The sequence below is a fragment of the Strongylocentrotus purpuratus genome, unplaced genomic scaffold (genome assembly GCF_000002235.5).
Source record: "Strongylocentrotus purpuratus isolate Spur 01 unplaced genomic scaffold, Spur_5.0 spur5_contig_850, whole genome shotgun sequence".
NCBI lineage: Eukaryota > Metazoa > Echinodermata > Echinoidea > Camarodonta > Strongylocentrotidae > Strongylocentrotus > Strongylocentrotus purpuratus.
Window position 1 is genome coordinate 392,000 of NW_022145558.1, and position 19,213 is coordinate 411,212.

Sequence of the window (19,213 nt, forward strand, 5' to 3'; positions counted from 1 at the left end):
TAGCTTTTGATTGTCACTCGCAGTGAAATGTATACATAACAAAAACATATATTGCAACATCCAATATTTCTGTTAGGACGTATTAGCCTTCAGACAAAAAAAAAAAGGGGGGGGGGGGGGGTTGCCACAAACTCATTTCACTAAATTAGAAATGACGATTAAAGACATTTTTCGAGACATCATTAGGGTTACAGGCAGGCGCGGATCCAGGATTTCTTAGAGGGGAAGGCCCAAATTTAAAAACAATTTGAAATTTAGTGTGCTGAAAATTTGAAAATCGCGCCGGCCGATATTTCGCTCAGTGTGCGGGGGGGGGGGGGGGGGGGGCATAGTGAGCGCTTTTTTTTTTTTACTCAACACCCCCTCCCTCCCCCCCCCCCCCCCTTGAGCAAAAAAAAAGGGTAAATTTCTGGTCACAAGTTTTAATATTTTTTGTTTGTTTTGCCAGGGGCCGTCTTTTTTGGGGGGGGGGGGGCAGGGGGGCAAGGCCCACTCACCCCTAGATCCGCGCCTGGGTACAGGGGACAAAAGAAGTCACAGATGGCGTTAACCAGTATTTTGCATGCTACACCCCCTTTAAATGACTGGGTAAATCTCTAAAGTGTAGTATATATGATATTCACGTTCAAAGGGCAAAACTTCATCATTATCATTATCGTCATCAATAAAATAAAAAACCTTTGTTGTGTCGACTTATATTTTCACTTCACAAAGTGTAGTGAAATTAACCAATGTTTCATATTTGAAAGCTCTACTCGACATCATCTTCTTCATCGTCATCATCATCGTCGTCATCGTCATCATCATCATCATCATCATCGCTAAACATTGACATCAAGCCTTTTCTTTTAGTTTTACCGTCGTCTTCTGGTTTGGATTTGAAGGACGCCATACTCTCCAGTCTGTTGGAGAGGGTCTTGCCAAGCCCCTTCTGCCCCCTCCCCGCCCTCTCCTTGCGCGATCCATGAAACGCAATCATTGAATAATCTACAAACGATTCCCTCTTGGCCAACTTCTCCTCCTCTCTCTCTTTCATCCGTTTTCTCATAATCAGAAACTTTTCCTTGTCGCTCAGTTTGGGTTTATCCTCCTCCGCCGGCGACGTCGACGTAGACGTCTCGGGTTTAGTTCCAGTAGATTCATGATCGCTAGCAACAGATGCTGATCGGGTATCCGTATAGGGTGATGACGACGATAACGATGGCAACCTGATTTCGGTTTCAGATTCTACCGTTTCAGATTTTGCTGCTTCTTCCGCTACGTCCACAGATTGTGCGATACTTGAAGTCTTTGATTTCGTCGATTTTGACGATTTCGACGATTTCGACGATTTCGACGATTTCGACGATTTCGACGATGTCGACGATTTCGACGTTTCACTCTGGGTCTTTTTCATTGTTTTGAACGATTTTGTAGAAGGTGGCGGTGACGGTAACGGTAGAAAGTCCGGCTGCGTTGTGATGGGTTCATCCATCATCAGCGGCGGCTCGATATCATTATCACTATCATTATCATGGCTATCGTCGCTATCCTTCTCCTGTCGTCTGCGGAGTTTAACCCTCCGCGACTTTTCGTGCGTAGATAATCAACGCGCGATTTGTCCGTTTGATGCGCGCCCTCCACGGAACACGCTTCGCAGCTTCTGCGGAATTGCGTCGGAGAATGCGAGGGTGCGCGCGCTGGCCGTCTGCGCTTCTCTCTATCTCGCCGCTCCTGAATTTTCTTCTCTTCTCCTCACATTTATATTCAACACATCCAAGTCGTTGATATGCGATTGTACGTAACGAATATCAAATTTGAGATCAACGTGAGGGCGTGGAGTTCGTAAATCTATCGCTTCAAGTATGGCAAGCGGCTCGCTGTTGGCGATCGTCATGTTCTCAATAACTTCCGAGGCTTCGTCATTTTCCAATTCCTTCTCGACCATGTCCTTGTACCGTTCCTCCGAACTCCGCTCGTCCATTTTCAGCCGGAGTCCCCGTTCATGGCGGAGTTTTCGCGCGCCGTCTGCCCGTCAAGTTGCTGTCTGACAGCGCGTAACTTCTTGCACAGCGCGACGTCGAGTTGCTCCTTCGCGTTGATGAGCCGACGATAGGTAGGCGAGTTGCTGCGAGAGTGGTAGCCGTGTTTCGAAAGCTCAACGACGACTTCTTTCTTGGAGTCTCGGTGGTGTCTTCTCTGAGATGTGGTTGATTCCAGTCCAAATGGAAGCGTGCTCTTGCGGGGTGATATCGTAGGTGCCCCGTTGACGATGCTTACCTGGAAGTACAGAGAAATCAAAGAGGGTCAATGTGAGACAGGATGGCACAGTGGATATGTTTTGGTATTTTTTTCCAAAGAAAAAATTTATTCAATCATTCTTGACCAAGAACCAAACAGTGGATATGTAAACTCTTTAAAAGTACAGTATCGGAACTCCAACTTTTTGGAGTCATATTAATAGAGATCAATTTGTTTGAATGGCCGAAGCCCAGGCCCAAAAGAGTAGAACCCATTCTCAAAGTAGTAATTTACCCACTATACTTTGGAGCGTATTCCACTATTACAAGTTTGCAGTGGAATCATCTACCAACGAAGTGATCTCCTTATGTGACTCCTAAACCAGTGGGTCTCCTGTGCTCTACATTAAGAGAATTTTTCTTTGAAAAGGCGTGACCCATGTTCGAGACCTGGACCCCGCTTCAGATAGGTTGTTATCAATAACGATCGTTAGAATTCTATGACAAATTTGCTTGCAGCCAATCAGATTCAACGATTTCAGTAGCTTATAACAATTATTGTATAACTTGTTATTGATAATAAGGGACCCAGGGTAGATTTCAATACATATAACTATGTCATTTGGGGCGCTTCTATTAGATACTTCTCCACGTCCCAACATGAACCAAACGAGAATGGTTCACTTACAAGCATGCTATTTCTATTTCGACAGCCAATAGCCCAAACAATATAGGATATGAATAATGTAAGTTATTCGCTTGACGCTTAAACACAACAAAGTGGTCTTAAGGGGATTTTTTTTCATATTGAGTTGATATTCCCAACGACAGCTTGGACCAGACCAAAATAACAAGGAAATAAACATTTGAAATATTCACGTTTGTTAAGCTTTTTTCTCGACACCTCTATGGGACACCTAACGACCAGACAACAACGTTTGTTGGACTTGACCGTGATGTAATGAAGCATGCAAAAGGCAAAAACAAAGTTAATTTCGATCTTTCTGTATTTTAATTACAAGCTCTCGAAATAGGCACAGTCAATCTATCTATTATCATATTCATACACAGAGCATTATTCTCTAGTCGAAGGGAAACGCTTTAGAACAAATTCATCATTTTAATAATTATGATCTTTTAGCTTTCTTTCTAGATTTACCTTTAATCTGGGGTTATTGGCCAAACTTCGTAGAGCCGAGACACGCTCAACCAACCCATCGCATGAGGCACTGACTAGAGCATCAGCTCGCCCGTCTGTATGATTGGAAATCATTGGGAGGCTCGACGTCGAGATGGAAGAAAACCGCGACATCGAGCGAGAGGAGACCTTCGGCATCGCGCACCACGTCGATGCTCTCGAGAGCTGTGGTCGAGGTCGTTCGCCGGTCATCCCTGTGAGGTTGATCTTCGGTGTCCGGAGCTCGGCCACCGTGTGCGATCTCGTCAAGCCGAGCTCGCGGGTAGCAACGTCGGAGCGAGCCTGACGTCGGGTAAGTTGCGGCGAGACTAGGGTGGTGAATGAGTGGCGGTCCGTAGCACGAGAGGCCACGCCGTTTGTGGGCCCAGCTTCTGTAAAATAAAAAGAAGTGCAAAGGCGATGATGAGAAAGATGCTTATGAAATAAAGTTGACATAAAGGAACTTATCATATATGCACTGTGACATATAGCTGCGGGGGCAGGGGGGCACATGCCTCTAAATCGAAATAACTGACAATGAAAAGGGGGAAACCATACCAAAGAGGGATAATGGAAAAGAGAAATGGGAACGTGAAGAGAGAACGCTACGCCCCACACCCCCATATTTTCCTCTTAAACAATGACCTTGTTAATTTTGCATTTGATTCACAGAGTGCCCCCACCCTCAATGATACTGGCATTCACCTCATTTTATTTTTTACCCAGTAATATATTTTAATGGAGTCGCTAAAATTATCTACGCCCTACGTCTTCGGAGCCGTTTCCTGATGCACGTCACCGAAGGAGTCACATTGTGTCGAAAATGTTTTAATATACACTGTGGTCTATCAACTCTCTTACCTCTTTTCATGAAATAATCGCGAAAAACGTAGCCATTCCCGACAAAAAATGTTTAAATCTTCTCAGAACTTGATTGAGCAGTCTTTATAATTCTTATGACTCTTAAGTTAATAAAGTTCTGAGAAGATATAAACATTAATGAATCGAAAACAAACCACATTCCTATAATTACCTCATGAAAAGAGGCAAACAAATATTTAATCTTTATGGGCAACAGTACTGAACAAAAATCAAATGAAACAATTACAGAATAATATATTTTAATTTTTTTTAGAAAAAATATATTTGAAAACAAATCCCGCTGGTTCCAAGATTTTTTCTGTCTTGTTTTTCAATTACAGATCGATCAATCGATCTTATTTACTGGGTGTAAGCCACAAATATGTTCAAACTAATATATTTGAAGTATTTACAGAATTATACAAAGCAGCATTGTAAATAAACTAGATAGAATGGAAGGGGAGTTTGTTTTTCTTTTTAGCTAGACAATATTCTAAGTCCTTGTTGGATTTAAGTTGAGCCTCAAAATCCTCAATACACTTTGGCATATACAAATAAACATATCATTTTAGTGTCCCCTCAATTTATGGACCCACACTATAAATGCTACTTCGTAAAGAAGGTAAATAGCTACCGAAACACGACTGTCCGCTTCTTCCTTCATTAAAAAAAACAAATATTGCGATGTCGCATGGCGACCAAACATATTTTATTGTAGGAATATATCAGAACTTAATTTCAAGGACAATCGAGTATTGTGAGTTCTGCCTATTAGCTCATTCTTGTAATTAATTGTATAGTCGGTCTTTTCTAAATTCATTCTTATTTCGGGGATTTGTTATGGGGGAATTCGGGCGATAGTCGGACAATTTGATCCCAGACCCATCTGCATCTTCAAATACGCCGCATCCAATTATGAACATGATAAAGGCATTTGATGTTATTATGTTTTGGAAAATAATATATTATTTGATAATTTAATATGTAATTTGTCATTTAAATTTTATATTTAACCTATTCCAAGTAGAAATACAAATACACCAAAAGATTGTTGTCGGGTAATGACATAGGAAACAAGAAATATACTCTCCTGAATTTTTTTTGAATTATGCGCAATGTACAATTTAAAATGTTACGTTAAAAAGATTGTTAAGTACTGTTATCTACCAACATGCTTTTTTATAAATTCAAGTCGTTGCTAAGATTGTGTCTAAAGTATGAATGTGTTAGCAAAGAAAATAAAACTAAGCTGGAAGAATTGTTGAATATTATATAGTTTTTAGCCAATATTATTTTTTCACTCAATCATTGAGTAATCAATGTAAATACGTATCAAAATTATGCAAATAATGACCTCCGATGAGGAAAAGAAAAAAATGTTAAAGGCACCTGTTCTTTAGAACCTTGAGAATTACGCGAATTTGCATAATTTTCTTGAGTCTCGATTTCTACATGGATGTGCATAATAATGTTTTATAGAACATAATAAGGTTGTCTCTAATTATCTGATGCTTATGAATATGTAAAGGCCTACATAATATCAATGTATCTAGTTATACAACAATGTATTACGGTAGACCAGACTAACAATTTGCTTCACATAACGTTATGGAGATTTTCATACTACAGTACATGTATAGTGTCATTTTGCCAACGAAAGTTATATACCAAATTCGGGTAACATAAACTGATCTAAACATAAAACAGTTTTGTAAAAGGTTCGTTTCGACTTACTGCGTAGTCATGGTAATGTCTCTCATAATCCAACGCTTTGAAAATATGTCAGACCGAGGTCAAATACCATGTTAGGTACAAATCCCACCGCTGACGCAAGAATTGTACATCCACACGACATTTTACAATCACAATGCCAATATAGGTATATTGGGTAGTATATGTATAGTTCCTTGGTAGTTTTAAAGTCTCGAGAAGAGTGTAAAGTTGAGATTCACGAAGGGAGTCATCTTCATGCTTACATCTGACTGAATCTGTATAGGCCTCTATTCAAGATTGGAGTCATTTTATAGCTATCTGAAGGCTGAAGCATGTTGTTTTCTGGGACACCATGGACGTTTCGTTGTCATGCTGGTTAAACTTCTCGTGACAGCAGACATCCACGAAGGTCGACAAACCACATAAATAAGCAAATTCTGGCAATGTTTATGTACGTCTATTTTTTTTTCTTCTAAATGATGACGACAAGGTCATTTCTTTCAGAAGAATCTTGTTGACTCCATCTACGTAGCAAACGCTTGTAAATTCTTACAGATGCTTCATATCTAAAATCCATCAGAGCTATAGACAAGTGGGAATACAGACTCGACAGGGGTTCCCGAAGTCAAGGAAATTCGCCGAAGCGTAACAGCCTCCATCCTCGATGCCTGAAACAAACAGATTCTTCTACCCGTGAACAAACGAAGATTTCCTTCAATTTTAAAAAAGAATTCACCAAGAGCTCAAGGAATCAAGCAAAATCCTTACTTCAAAGAAGCATCCAACAAGTTGATGCAATCCGATGGAAAGTTCAAGAGATATCTTCTACAAGAAGAGCAGCGCAACGTTGCCACGCGTGCTACAAACCGTTTTGAAGATGTATCTGTGACACAGCAGTGATGTTAAGTGCTGTCTCGGGCGTAAACAAAAAAAGAATCACCCCTCGACTGTCTGTGTTCAGAGCCGGTGCAATCAATATTGATTAAGTTGTGTCCGATAACTATGATCGTACCGGTTTTTAGGCGGTCTGTTAATTCAGTTGTTAGGTATAGACTTAAAGTGACTCGGTAACATTGCCTCAGATCCTGAAGCAAAATGCTGGATTTAGCTCATGCTGCAATCATAATTATAAACCTTCAATATTACGTCAGTCAGGAATCTCATGACTTTTACAAGCCGATCGCCTGTCTGATTATCAAGATATTTATGATTGGAAATCGAAATTTCATTTTTCGTTTTTCTAAAGCTTTTTATAACACTACAGTCAATTGGGGAAAATGAGTATGGTAAAACTGGCCACTTAATGATTTTTTTTAAATACTTTTTTGAGGCACTTCATGATCATTTTTTTTGTTTAGGGCTTCTTCTTATCTCCATGATTACACCATATCACAGACACTGACAACACGTAAGGCCGTGCATCTCAGATTCAACATTGTTAAACGATGCCTTTAAAGAGATTGCCTCCGGCTTTGGGGAGTTTCCTTTGTGTAACAATTGTGTAACAACACTTCACCTCTTTGAGGAAGACATGTTCTCATTGAATATAAGTGAAAGGGATGACAAAGGAGCGCTCCTTGAAGGTTCTCTCTTACATTATAATCGCTGAGAAAAACAGAATCGCCAGGAGTAAATTTGATTTAATTTTAAAATACTGTTTCTTCGTAAATAGGAGCTGGAATATAGCGAGTCCCACGGTTATATGCTCTACTGGAAAACAAGATTGATAAATGTGTTCATCATAACACTACAAATACAGTGATACGAACTATTGGCGAATTGAAGTTTTACAATGCGATGTAGCTGAATGTAGACATGTTTGCTGGAAACATGGATCTAATATCCACGATTTAAAATCACGTCCAGATGCACGCTTAAAGGCAAGCCTTCTAAATTATACTTGCTTGGGATACCTGCTTCTAATTTCCAAGGAGCGACATAAATCGACGAGTATGCCTACAATGTGTCAGTCAAACCACTGCAGTGGCATAAGATCATATCATTCAATTATAGATTGTCATTATTAAACTTGAGAATTTAGAATTATTTTATACGTATGAAGGAAAGGCCCGTTTCCTCAGTCCTGATCTAGGAAAAACATGCTAATTTCTAAAGAATCGCGGAGATCGATGGATGTAATGTGTCAGGCGATTCGCTTGGCAGGACGGGTCCTTTCATCTTATTGATTATCATGTTTGTAGGAACAATAGACGATCGATGGATAGAGGTGGTAAACAAGACATTAGTTGTCCGGAAACGACGGACCAAGGATTGGGTCATCTAGGAGGGGGTAAGAAGGGTGTGGTCTTACACCCTCTGGTAGATTCTCCAGTTGACTTAGGGGTACAGAGAGAGAAGGGGGTGATAGAGGGAGAAGGGGACGATAGGAAGGATGCAGAAAGAGGGAGAGGGGAGATAGAGGGGAGAGAAAAGAGAAAAAAGATGTCACTTTATTACAGCAGAGATGAAGGTGCAGATAGAGAGAGGGGAGATGGGATGGGGGAGAGGGGGAGAAGGGGAGCGGAGGTGTGTCATTTCCAGCCGACAGTAGAAAGAAACAAGGAGTTGAAAGGGAGATAGAGAGAGATGGTTGGGCTATAAAAAGAGGCTTCTTGGTATCATCTCTTCAGGAAATAAAGTATCAAAAGTTAATGTGCATGCACTGAAATGTATTTCTATTAAAAAAAAAAAAATGGGCATCAAAAGGATAATGAATTTACAAATGAACCATTCCCCCACCCCCGATTATGTACACTTAAGAACATGACAACCAATATATTATATAAAAAGAGAGTGTAATAGAGTGTGTGTGGGGTGGGGGAGAGGAAGGGGGGAGGGGGAGAAAGGGGAGAGAAAGAGAGGGGAGAGAAAGAGAGGGGATGGAGAGGACGAAAATGGTGAGGGATACAAGGTAACTCAAGCATAAACAATCAAGCGAATTCAAAATAAACTACCAAATACCAGTTCATTGACACGACTTACAGTAGGTAACCAAGTCAAGAATATTTGACCATCCAACAAAACGTAACCACAATCCAATCAAACATCCCAACTAACCACAAAGACAATGTTTGGCGATCAATAGTCATATCGATGTAGTAGTTGACCAGGACTCAAAACGCAAGTCCTACATACTTCTCCCTGATTGGTTGAAAGTCATACATTATCAAATTCTGACTTCCATAATTCATCCACCTGAAACTAATCAGTCAGATACACATGTATTAAAGATGTTTTACCTTATTTTCTGCGTTGCGTCCGTTTATCCAATCGTAATTTGATAATTAGATTATCACTTGATGTACAGTTTAATCCAGCACATTTCAGAAAACGACCTTTACTTTCTCGATGTACGGATATTTCACGCTGTTGATCTTTTTATATGCAAATTGTATATGAAAAGCGACGAAATTTCGGTTAACATCCCTCAAACACCGAACGAAAAATGTTGAAAACAGAGAAGCACGTAGATTTAGTTCATACACAAGGACCAACTCTCCGTATTATGCTGTGGACTGTTATCATTCGTTATTCCTCTCCTGTTGCTAAGTATCGGTTGAACAGAACGTGAATAAAATCTTGTTATCCTTATCCGTTGGTTTTCTAATAAAGCAACTTTTGTCCCCTGTCTTTGAGTTGAAGGGTTTCTCGGATAACCAATGATAGCAAATGTTTTAAAAAGGAAGCATGACAAGTACTATCTTTGCAAAATGCAACTGATTGGGAAGGGGCGGCCTAAGGGAGGGGCACTTTGATTAATTGATTTTAAAAGTATATTAGACGGGTATGATGCGGATGTGCGGGAAAAGCTCTAAAATCTGTAACAATTTATAACAGTTTAATTAAGCTTTGGCAGGCAAACGCAATGTTTGAGGATTGCTTTTAAGGCCTGCAAGTTGATGGGATTACCATGCGATCTCAATTCCCTTAAATTGTACAAATTAGGCAACCAAACATTGACAGTCAACTTAGATTTATTTTTCATTTTCACGATATGTAGAAGGCTTACCATAATACAGTGAATTCCAAACCATTAATCAACGTATGATTAAAGAACAATGATTTAAATTCTCAATATAATTTGTATCATGTTATATTGCGTGAAAAGAAAATGACGTTCGAACCACAATCATGTTCAATCGTCAGAAGCTGAATGTTCGCAAAAATTAGGTGCTGCGCGACAACGATACAATCGTTGACTTCTACATGTTTAAGATCGTGTTAATATATTCTATTTTGAGGAGGTGAATTGCCGTTTGGTCCACAACCAGTTCGTCTATTACCCAATTAGTCTGTTCCCATATGGTCTACACCCAGCCCGTCTACTATCCACATGGTCTAATAATCATTTGGTCTAATGGCCATTTAGGCTAATAGTCAATTGATCTAATTTCCATAAGGTCTAATCTCCAGTTAGTCTACTACCCATCCGGTATATAGTTCATTCAGTCTAATAACCAGTTGGTCTAATTCCCAGCTTGTATAATGCCCATTGCGTCTACTGTCCAATCCATACGGTATAATCATTAAATTATAGATAATAATCATCATCAAAATTGGTTATTGGACGAACTGGTTGTAGACGAAACGGAAAGAAACCTTTTCAGGGCACATGGGCTCTTACAATAACAAAGTGTAAGCCAACAGTTCACACATTCCACCATAAAATACGTTGTTCCTTATATTTACCGATGACTGTACAAAGATACAAATCCATAAAATGACAACTTCAAATGTAGATAGTAGTCAAGGCTACAAAAGAAATTCAGCTGTAAACTAATCATGAACGTCATATTATACTTCATGTATCGAGCGGACTTTGCACAGGATAACTAATTTAGTTTTATTTACAGACAGGGGCGTTGTAAGACTATCTTGAAGTAACGAGGGAGGGTCACAGCGAATCTGCCGACATAATTATAACGCTAGAATTCTCCAGCTTTATTAAACTGCGTCATATTTCAAAATTTGGGTAAACAGGTAAAGGTGCGTCGGCAGATTTTCAATTTTGCTGACATGGAGTATATCGGATAGGCCAACAGAAAACGAACAGCGATCGGTAACAACAAAATTTTGAAGTTTTCCAAATAGGTTTATTATGGATTTACACACAAAATATTTTATAGAAAATGTCACAACCAGGGGATATTTGCTCCCACTCTCCCTCTTTAAAGAATAAACCCGGCTTACCTTACGTAAATAGACAAAAATATGTCCCGAATCTATTTTTGTGCCCCTTTGAAGATTGAGACCACTAAATACATGAAAAAACATGGTATTTTTTCTTTCTTTATACTTCTCAAAAAATTGCGGCATATGCCCCCCCCCCCCCCCCCCCCGTCTGTACGCCTCTGATTGTCTGTGCTATCATGGAGCTTGCATTATCATGTCAAGATGTTTATAAACAAGACAGTGTGCTAGCAAAACAACTTTTATCTTCAAGAGAAATGTTATCTATTTAAGAGGGACTGACGCCGGCTCACCCGCATGCTATCAGCTGATCAGTAGCGTAGCTATAGGAGGCAGGGGTATGTGCCCCCAAATGGACGGCCTGAAAGAAAGGAGCACTATCAATTGTTTCTTCTTCCAAATTCGTGAGAAAATATTAAGCGCCGAATCAACACCCACCCCCTTGCTCCCGTCTTCTTTTTTTATTTAAAAAAGGTTTTATCTGTTTTTTTTTTTTGGGGGGGGGGCACAGGAGGGAACCCCCCCCCCCCCCTAGATCCGCCTCTGGTCTACACTTATAATTGCCACCAAGTAAGGGTTTGGTGATAATTATACAAATTGTCTTTGCAGTAAATTGCAAATCATCAAGTATAATTACAGTTCTTGCGTTTTAATGTTTAGATCCGTTTAGACGCATATTAAATAACAGACCTTATATACACTGTCGCTCATAAAGGTGGAATATTTTTTTTAAATCCCAATTTATGGAATTATTTTAAAAATAATTTAAAAATACTAGATCTAGATAATAGTATACATTCTCAGATTTTATTGAATAATAATTTGCCAATGTGTGTTTTGCGTGACTGCTAAAGCATGTATATGCTACTATGCTTATCAACTAGGGGACCTATGCCCTTAAGTCATAAATGACAGTAATGAGGATTAATACCCACAAAAGGGCACTAATATAGCACATCGACACGGTGTTGATCCTGGGGCCTCACATTTACGAGGCCATTGCTTTGTCACTGAACCATGACTGTACGCATCGGGGGCTAGGGTAGGGGGCAGTTTCCATAAATTAAAAAAAACACAGAAAATGCATGATTTTCAATAATTTATTGCATTTTACCCCGGCCCCCCCCCCCCCCCCAAAAAAAAAAAAATCCTCTGGACGGCCAAGCATTATGGCTCAAGGCATGGGCACACAGAAGATTTGTTTATGTTGGGGACCAGGGTAGAATGCAATAAATTATTGAAAATTTATTGCATTTTCTGTGTGTTTTTTTATTTATGGAAACTGCCCCCTACCCTAGCCCCCGCTGCGTACAGTCATGGTTCACTGAAAAAGCAATGGCCTCGTAACTGTGAGGCCCCAGGATCAACACCGTGTCGATGTGTTATATAAGTGCCCTTTTGTGGGGCATTAATCCTCATTACTGTCATTTATGACTTAAGGGCATAGGTCCCCTAGTTGATAAGCATAGTAGCATATACATGCTTTAGCAGTCACGCAAAACACACATTGGCAAATTATTATTCAATAAAATTTGAGAACGCGTACTATTATCTAGATCTAGTATTTTTAAATTATTTTTTAAAATAATTCCATAAATTGGGATAAAAAAAAATATTCCACCGTTATGAGCGACAGTGTACCTCTCTTTAGTATGTTGAATAAATCTATTCATCTGATTGGTCGAAATTGGAGTCGTGATTTTAGCCATGGCCGTTTTTTTTTTTTGGGGGGGGGGGGTTATATATTTTTTTATTTGCTTTGCTTTTGTTTTACTTGTTATGAATAATCCATAAATATTAAAGTTTTGAAATACATACCCTTTATTTTGATGACCATTTCGCCTTCTCTCCATATCGGCCGAAGCACACAGTCCCATCCGTCCCTTCCTGTGTCCCGGGGAACGACCATTATGTGCCGCAGCCATCCTGCGGTCGTAGTACATCGAGATGTCACTGGCTGGGGTGCCCAGAGGTCTTGGGCCAGAGGCCCTGCTCTTCGTGCAGGATCGTACCTGGTCCTGGCGAGCTGATGAAGGACTATGGTTCGATACAGACCTGCTTGGTGATTGGAATCGCATCTTGTCCGAATTCGTCATTGTTGTGACGATCAGTCCTCAACCTGTCAGAAAAATCATTAGAATCAATGAGACCATGCATTAATATAAATTATATGCACGTAAAAACGATCAGCTAGCTCTGCATTATGATCAAAGTCTATGTTTTTAAAAGAAGTAAATAACTGATTTTTTTATTTTCGGATTGGATTTTATAATTAATACTCTTATAAAAAAAATTACCATGGTAACCATGGTTCTTTGTCCAAATTACCATCCACCATTCGAACCATGGTAACCATGGTATCAAACAATGCCATCCACCATTCGAATCATGGTAACCATGGTATCAATCAATGGATGGTACCATGGTTCGAATGGTAATTTGGGCAAAGAACCATGGTTACCATGGTATTTTTTTTATATGTTTGTAAAATATAATGTTTGTACATGTAATAGATTTTGTTTCATTAGTCATCAAAGAAGTGAACTGATACATCGGCGGATCCAATTAGCTATATTGAGTGGAGGACTCTTTTAGGATTAGGTGTGGTAAAAGTGTGATTTTATCAGAGTGATATTGAGGTATTTATTATTATAATACCAGAGCTATTTTTTAGTCTTCCAGAGCTATCCTTCACCCCTGTATAAGATAAACTGAAATTATAGTAAATGTGGTCTAAAAACCTTGAACCTGCCGCAGGTCCTGACAGTGGCGGATCCATACATGTAAAAACATGTGATTTTTAGCTTTTTGGGGGGATGGCCCCCCCCCCCCACCTGGCGCTCAAGGGGGGGGGGGGGGTGCAAATTTTCAAATTTTTGAGGGCCAAAAAAAAAATGTGCTCACTACCCCCCCCCCCCCCCCCCCCCCCCCCCCCCGACGGCTTTGAGTCATCTGCAAGGTACTTGGTAATGAGGATTAATGCTTTACCAAAGGGCACCGGCGCATTGACTTGGCTTCGAACTCGGAACCTCCCGGTTTTGAGACCACTGCTCTACCACTGGGCCAAATTATATCATAACGTCTCAATCATGCCAATACAATCATGGACTTAGTAGTATAGTAGTGGTCCATTAGTAATTCCCCAAAGTCTCGACAGTTTATTATCTGGTACTTCAAATATTGATTCAGTCTTCTGCCTCACACATGCATGCAGGTTATCCGTATGGATATCAACAAACACTGAAAGGTACTACTAAGTGGTAGTACACCCGTGATAATACAGAATACAGCTTTATTATTTGACTTTGCAATTATCACGTGACACAAAATGGAATCAGGAAGGTTTGGAGAAACCATCACCTGTCACGTGTCACAATATTATTCTCGGGACTAATTGGCCATGATCCTCAAAGGAGGTTTGTCGCCAAACCTAGGTTTCTGTGCGTCATTATGACGCGTTTCGATGCGTTTCAGACCAAGGTTCAGACAAACCTTGGCCTGAAACGCGTCAAGATGCACTTAAACCTAGGTTTGTCTACACAAGTCCTTTGTGAATTGGGGCCTTTATCTTTGCACTATTATGCCATTGGCAGTGGCGTGGCAACAGGTGGTTGGAAATGGTGGGAAATGAAAGAAATGAGGAAGGAAGAAAGGGAAGTAGAGAGAAAGAGAAAGAGAGAAAAAGAGAAAGAGAGAGAGAGAGAGAGAGAAAGAGACAGACGATCCGGTTGTGTAGTCTTGTTACTTTGTATTTCTGTCTGTCTGAACTTCCAGCATTCAAGAACAGTTTGTGAAACATTTACGAGGCCAGCCTGGGTGAAGCAAACAAACTTGAAGGAAATACAAATACAATGAAGATAAAATATGACATAGCCTCAGCAAGTTATCGTACTTTCAAAAGCCTCTTTGTAATATTATCGTAAATATATATACCGACCAAAACATCCTTTCAAAACCATCGTAATGGAAATATTACAGAGACATGTATTGTCGGCTGGAAAGTCGTTATTATTTATTTGAAATATGGAAACCGCAAAGGGCATCTATTCTCTTTAAAATCTCAGTGGGGGATAATGTTTTTGATGATGAATTATCAGTTGACGATTGCTGGTTCTGTTATTCGTTTTTCGAAATGTTTTTTGGACGTGTTTGACAGAGAGAGAGAGAGAGAGAGAAAGAGAGAGAGAGTGGGCATTACGAAGGGATGAGCAGGTAGATGCTCAATTATTATGAGGGGGACTTAATTTGGGTCATTCATTAATGTTATTGTTGTACAGGATTATATTTGACCATCTAAACCATGGGATTTATTGCGGGTAATAATACTGTAAGCGCTTGCGTCTCCGGATCATTTTGGTCTGCTGGGCGTTTACACCGATGGGTAATTACGGCTCGCCCACTATAAATTTTTGCAAATTTGGTTGTCGACGGTAGCAGCTTTTTTCGTTGTCGAAGTTTACAACCGGTCGTACTCCTATCGGCGCAATGCAAGTGCGGCTGAAAATTGGCTATCTGTTTCTGTTTCTCATGTTTTCTTTTTTCTCCTTTTTTGTTGTTGTACATTCTCTTGATCTAAATGCTGTTGTTTTCAATTCATACTACATGTATATGACTTTTCTTACTTATGTAGCGCTTTTTTTTAAAAACCGACATTTCTCTTGTCACTTTTTAAATGAAATGATGAGCCTACCACTTAAATAGGACCTAAAGGACTAGGAAGTTACACTGTCAATAAAATGTTTCTATAGTGCTGCCATGTCTTTAAGATATTTCAGTCAATGTTAATGACACTTGACAAATTTCTCAATTTAAAGGCGTACATATTATATATCAACATCATTAACATGCATATACACGAATGGAGAAAGAACAAATAATTGTATAAATCGGCCTATCCGAGACTATAGACGTACGTTTGGATAGCTATAGATTCCATCAAGCAAACATGAGTTTGCATTTCGTGACTCTATACAATTAACATTGATTAGAAATGTTGACACTCTTTTCCTACAAAATCATTAAAAATCTCGAAGAGATTAATCTGACTCCCTGAATGAACGTCAATTGTCAATGATCTTCAAAATGCAATGATAGCTTATATTATATATGCAGAGCCTGTCGTATATATAGAACACATATTCATCTTCGTGATTGCAGAGTAAATAGCGTAAATAATTCGTTATTGAACTTTAATCTCCGTCTACCAAGGTATGATTACAATAAAACATTTTCGTATGCCAAAGCAATTAAATCATGCAATTTAATTGAAGATGAGAAAACTTACCAATAAAACAGCATAAACCAAAGCGATAGACGATGGACTTAGTCTGTATTCAAATTCATATAAGCCCTGTATATCATGACGATATGGGATGAAATAGTTTCCAAATTAAAAGTCAAAATTAATTAGCCATGATTCTGTAGCAGTTGCAGTTATATCCAGTGAGTTAAATCCATGTTTCCAGGTATGTATATCTCTTACGCGTACAAGCAATGTTCTTGAGATAACTTCACTTCCAATCAATCGACCTCGGTTGTTTGGCCTATGCTGAATAGGACCTGCTTGCTAATGGTCTTACAGGCGATTCGAGGCTGCCGAGATTTGCTCTGGGTCCATTGAATCATGGACCTACAATAGAGCTATTGGGGCGAGATACAAGGTATTGACTCAGCGCAAATCCAATTTACTTGTTTTAGACATTTCGGCCCAAAGTGATACGCCTTGTTTCCCGGCGATTCGCCATTCATTTATGAGCTACACCCTTTTGAGACTCGGTAATGATGTGAAAAATGTATAACATAATTGATTATATTTATCGAAATGAGTCAACTAACTCTGTTTACAGACAATTAACAAATTTTATTGTCTCACTAATTACGCCATGTTTCTATTATTATTGGTTGACTAAGATATGACAAAAATCAGCCTGAGGTTTAAGTTTCTTTTGTCACCTCTCGAACATGCAACTATGGCTGTTTCCCCAGCAGATAATAATTTGCTCTCATGAACAAATCAGACAGAGAGCGAGAGAGTGACAAAGAGAGAGAAAGAGCGAGGGGAGAGAGGATCGAGCTCTAGCTAGGCGGATAACTAACAAAAAGCCAGTAAATAAGCAATAACGAAATCAAGCCTGTCACATTGCTGAATATTGCTATATCAAAAGGGGTAAACAAAAATGAGTATAGGCTAAATTATAACGACAGTCTATCACTGACTATTCTGGAAATCAATGTAGGCCTACATTCGTTTCATTACGTTTTGGTCGAAATAGCTCAGGGGCAGAAGAACTACAAGGCCGAGCTTTTCCACAATGCCGACGGGTTTTTCTATTCATTCGATCAAGTCACCTAACAACGCGATTTGTTTGTGCTATTGAGTACTCTGTGTACCAGTTCGTTCTTATTCATGAGTATCAAAAAGAAAGACACTCTGCTTGTCAAGCTTGTCTCGCTTGAAAAGCAGGATTTATAATGTTTTTGAGAAAATCATTCTAGCGTAAACCCGGGCGTAAACCGCCCTCACCACCGGGTCTGTTCCAATTCTATAGGCGTAAGAGGATCCGAGATTTAGCATTGTGACGTCAGCAATACTAATTGATTGAGTGGAACTAAATCTCAAAGTAAAATGCAAGGGACTCTGATTTTTTTTTCCCCAAAAAAGTTAGAAGATTTAATTATAGGCAAGCTACTATTTCGTCTTTATCAACCTTATCGAGTTCATATTTCTTATAATAGCAATTAACGTACTCGTAATGCAGACTTTCAGAATAACTAATTAACTAATTAACTAATTAACTAATTAAATAATTAACTAATTAACTAATTAGAAAAATGTCAAAAACGATGCTGATTGCATTTCCGACTCCGAGCTAACGAAGAATATCTGCAGCACGGACTTTTCCCCATCTAAAACACGCCCAAAAAAAATTATTGGAGGGGATGCACAAAAATTTTCTTCAAAATGAATTACTTACTCGGTGGAGTCTTTCTCCTTTTTGCGGGGAACATAATATACTGTCAATTATATATTTCCAGGAGTAGCGCTTATAAGAAAAAACTGAACATATATATTATAGCGCAGGGCCAGGGGCGTCGCTAGACCTTTTTCAGTGGGGGGGGGGGGGGGGGTGTAGAGGCCAACGATTACCGACAAAAGTAGCCACCAATTACCGACAAAATTAAATTTCCAATATCTACAAAGTCAACCCTATAAACCTGTGGCCGAAGGCTAAATTGTTTTTCCTATGGACTATCTATAGTACTTGCATATGCGCAAAATGGTCATTTTCCTCGACGACATTAATATACGAATTATTTCTTAAATTTAGTCAGCATCATAGCTATATATTTTAATGCAGGCGCGGAGCTAGGATCTTATTTTAGGGAGGGGCGGTAGTGAGCAAGAGAATCACTTAAAAGCGCGCTCATAAGGGGGTGTGGGTGATGAGCCTCCCGCGCGAAGCGCGGAAGCTTAGACGTTTCCTTAAATTATTAGGAAAAGAAGACGATTAATTGTACCGTTTTCGACTGGTAATCCTAGGCTGAATGAAGTTTCCCCCCCCCCTCCCGCGCGAAGCGCGAAAGCTTTGACGTTTCATTAAATTATTATAAAAAAAAGAAGACGATTTGCTGTACCATTCTCGACTGTTTATCCTTTTCTGAATTCAGTATTCCCCCCGCGCAAAGCGCGGAAGCTTTGACGTTTCATTAAATTATGAGAAAAAGCAGACGATTCGGTGTACTGTTCTCGACTCTTAATCCTAATTTAAATGAAGCTTCCACCTCCCGCGCGAAGCGCGGAAGTTTTGACGTTTCATTAAATTATTAGAGAAAGAAGACGATTCGTCGTACCGTTTTTGACTCTTAATAAACCCTATTCATCTGAATTCAGTTTCCCCCTCTCGCGCGAAGCGCGAAAGCTTTGACGTTTCCTCATATCATTATAGAAAGAACACGGTTCGTTGTACCGTTTTCGACTTTAAATAAGCCCTATTAATTTTGTCTGAATTCAGTTTCCCCCTCTCGCGCGAAGCGCGGAAGCTTTGACTTTTCC

At 39.5% G+C, this 19,213-nt stretch overlaps 1 protein-coding gene across 2 annotated transcripts; it reads right to left on the bottom strand.

Moving 5' to 3' along the window:
* Positions 1 to 533: 533 nt before the first annotated feature.
* On the bottom strand, positions 534 to 16,777 carry LOC100889076 (uncharacterized protein DDB_G0283697). Of its 2 annotated transcripts, XM_030994074.1 has the most exons (4): positions 16,445 to 16,777; positions 12,979 to 13,279; positions 3,379 to 3,788; positions 1,475 to 2,259 (listed from the first exon to the last, which is right to left on the bottom strand). In XM_030994074.1, the coding sequence occupies exons 2-4, from the start codon at positions 13,067 to 13,069 to the stop codon at positions 1,966 to 1,968; spliced, it is 795 nt and encodes a 264-aa protein (XP_030849934.1). In that variant the 5' UTR covers positions 13,070 to 13,279; positions 16,445 to 16,777; the 3' UTR covers positions 1,475 to 1,965. The 2 variants fall into 2 exon arrangements, with proteins under 2 accessions (XP_030849935.1, XP_030849934.1); XM_030994075.1 differs by lacking the exons at positions 12,979 to 13,279; positions 16,445 to 16,777 and adding an exon at positions 5,992 to 7,021 and having other exon boundaries at positions 534 to 2,259.
* Between the last annotated feature and the right edge of the window lie 2,436 nt (positions 16,778 to 19,213).

What these genes read in the sequence shown, in the direction of transcription:
- LOC100889076 (XM_030994074.1), bottom strand. Translation starts at nt 13,069, where the DNA reads ATGGTCGTTCCCCGGGACACAGGAAGGGACGGATGGGACTGTGTGCTT. An exon ending in AATGGTCATCAAAATAAAGG is followed by an intron (nt 3,789 to 12,978) that starts GTATGTATTTCA and finishes TTTATTTTACAG; the next exon opens with AAGCTGGGCCCACAAACGGC. An exon ending in CCAATAACCCCAGATTAAAG is followed by an intron (nt 2,260 to 3,378) that starts GTAAATCTAGAA and finishes CTGTACTTCCAG; the next exon opens with GTAAGCATCGTCAACGGGGC.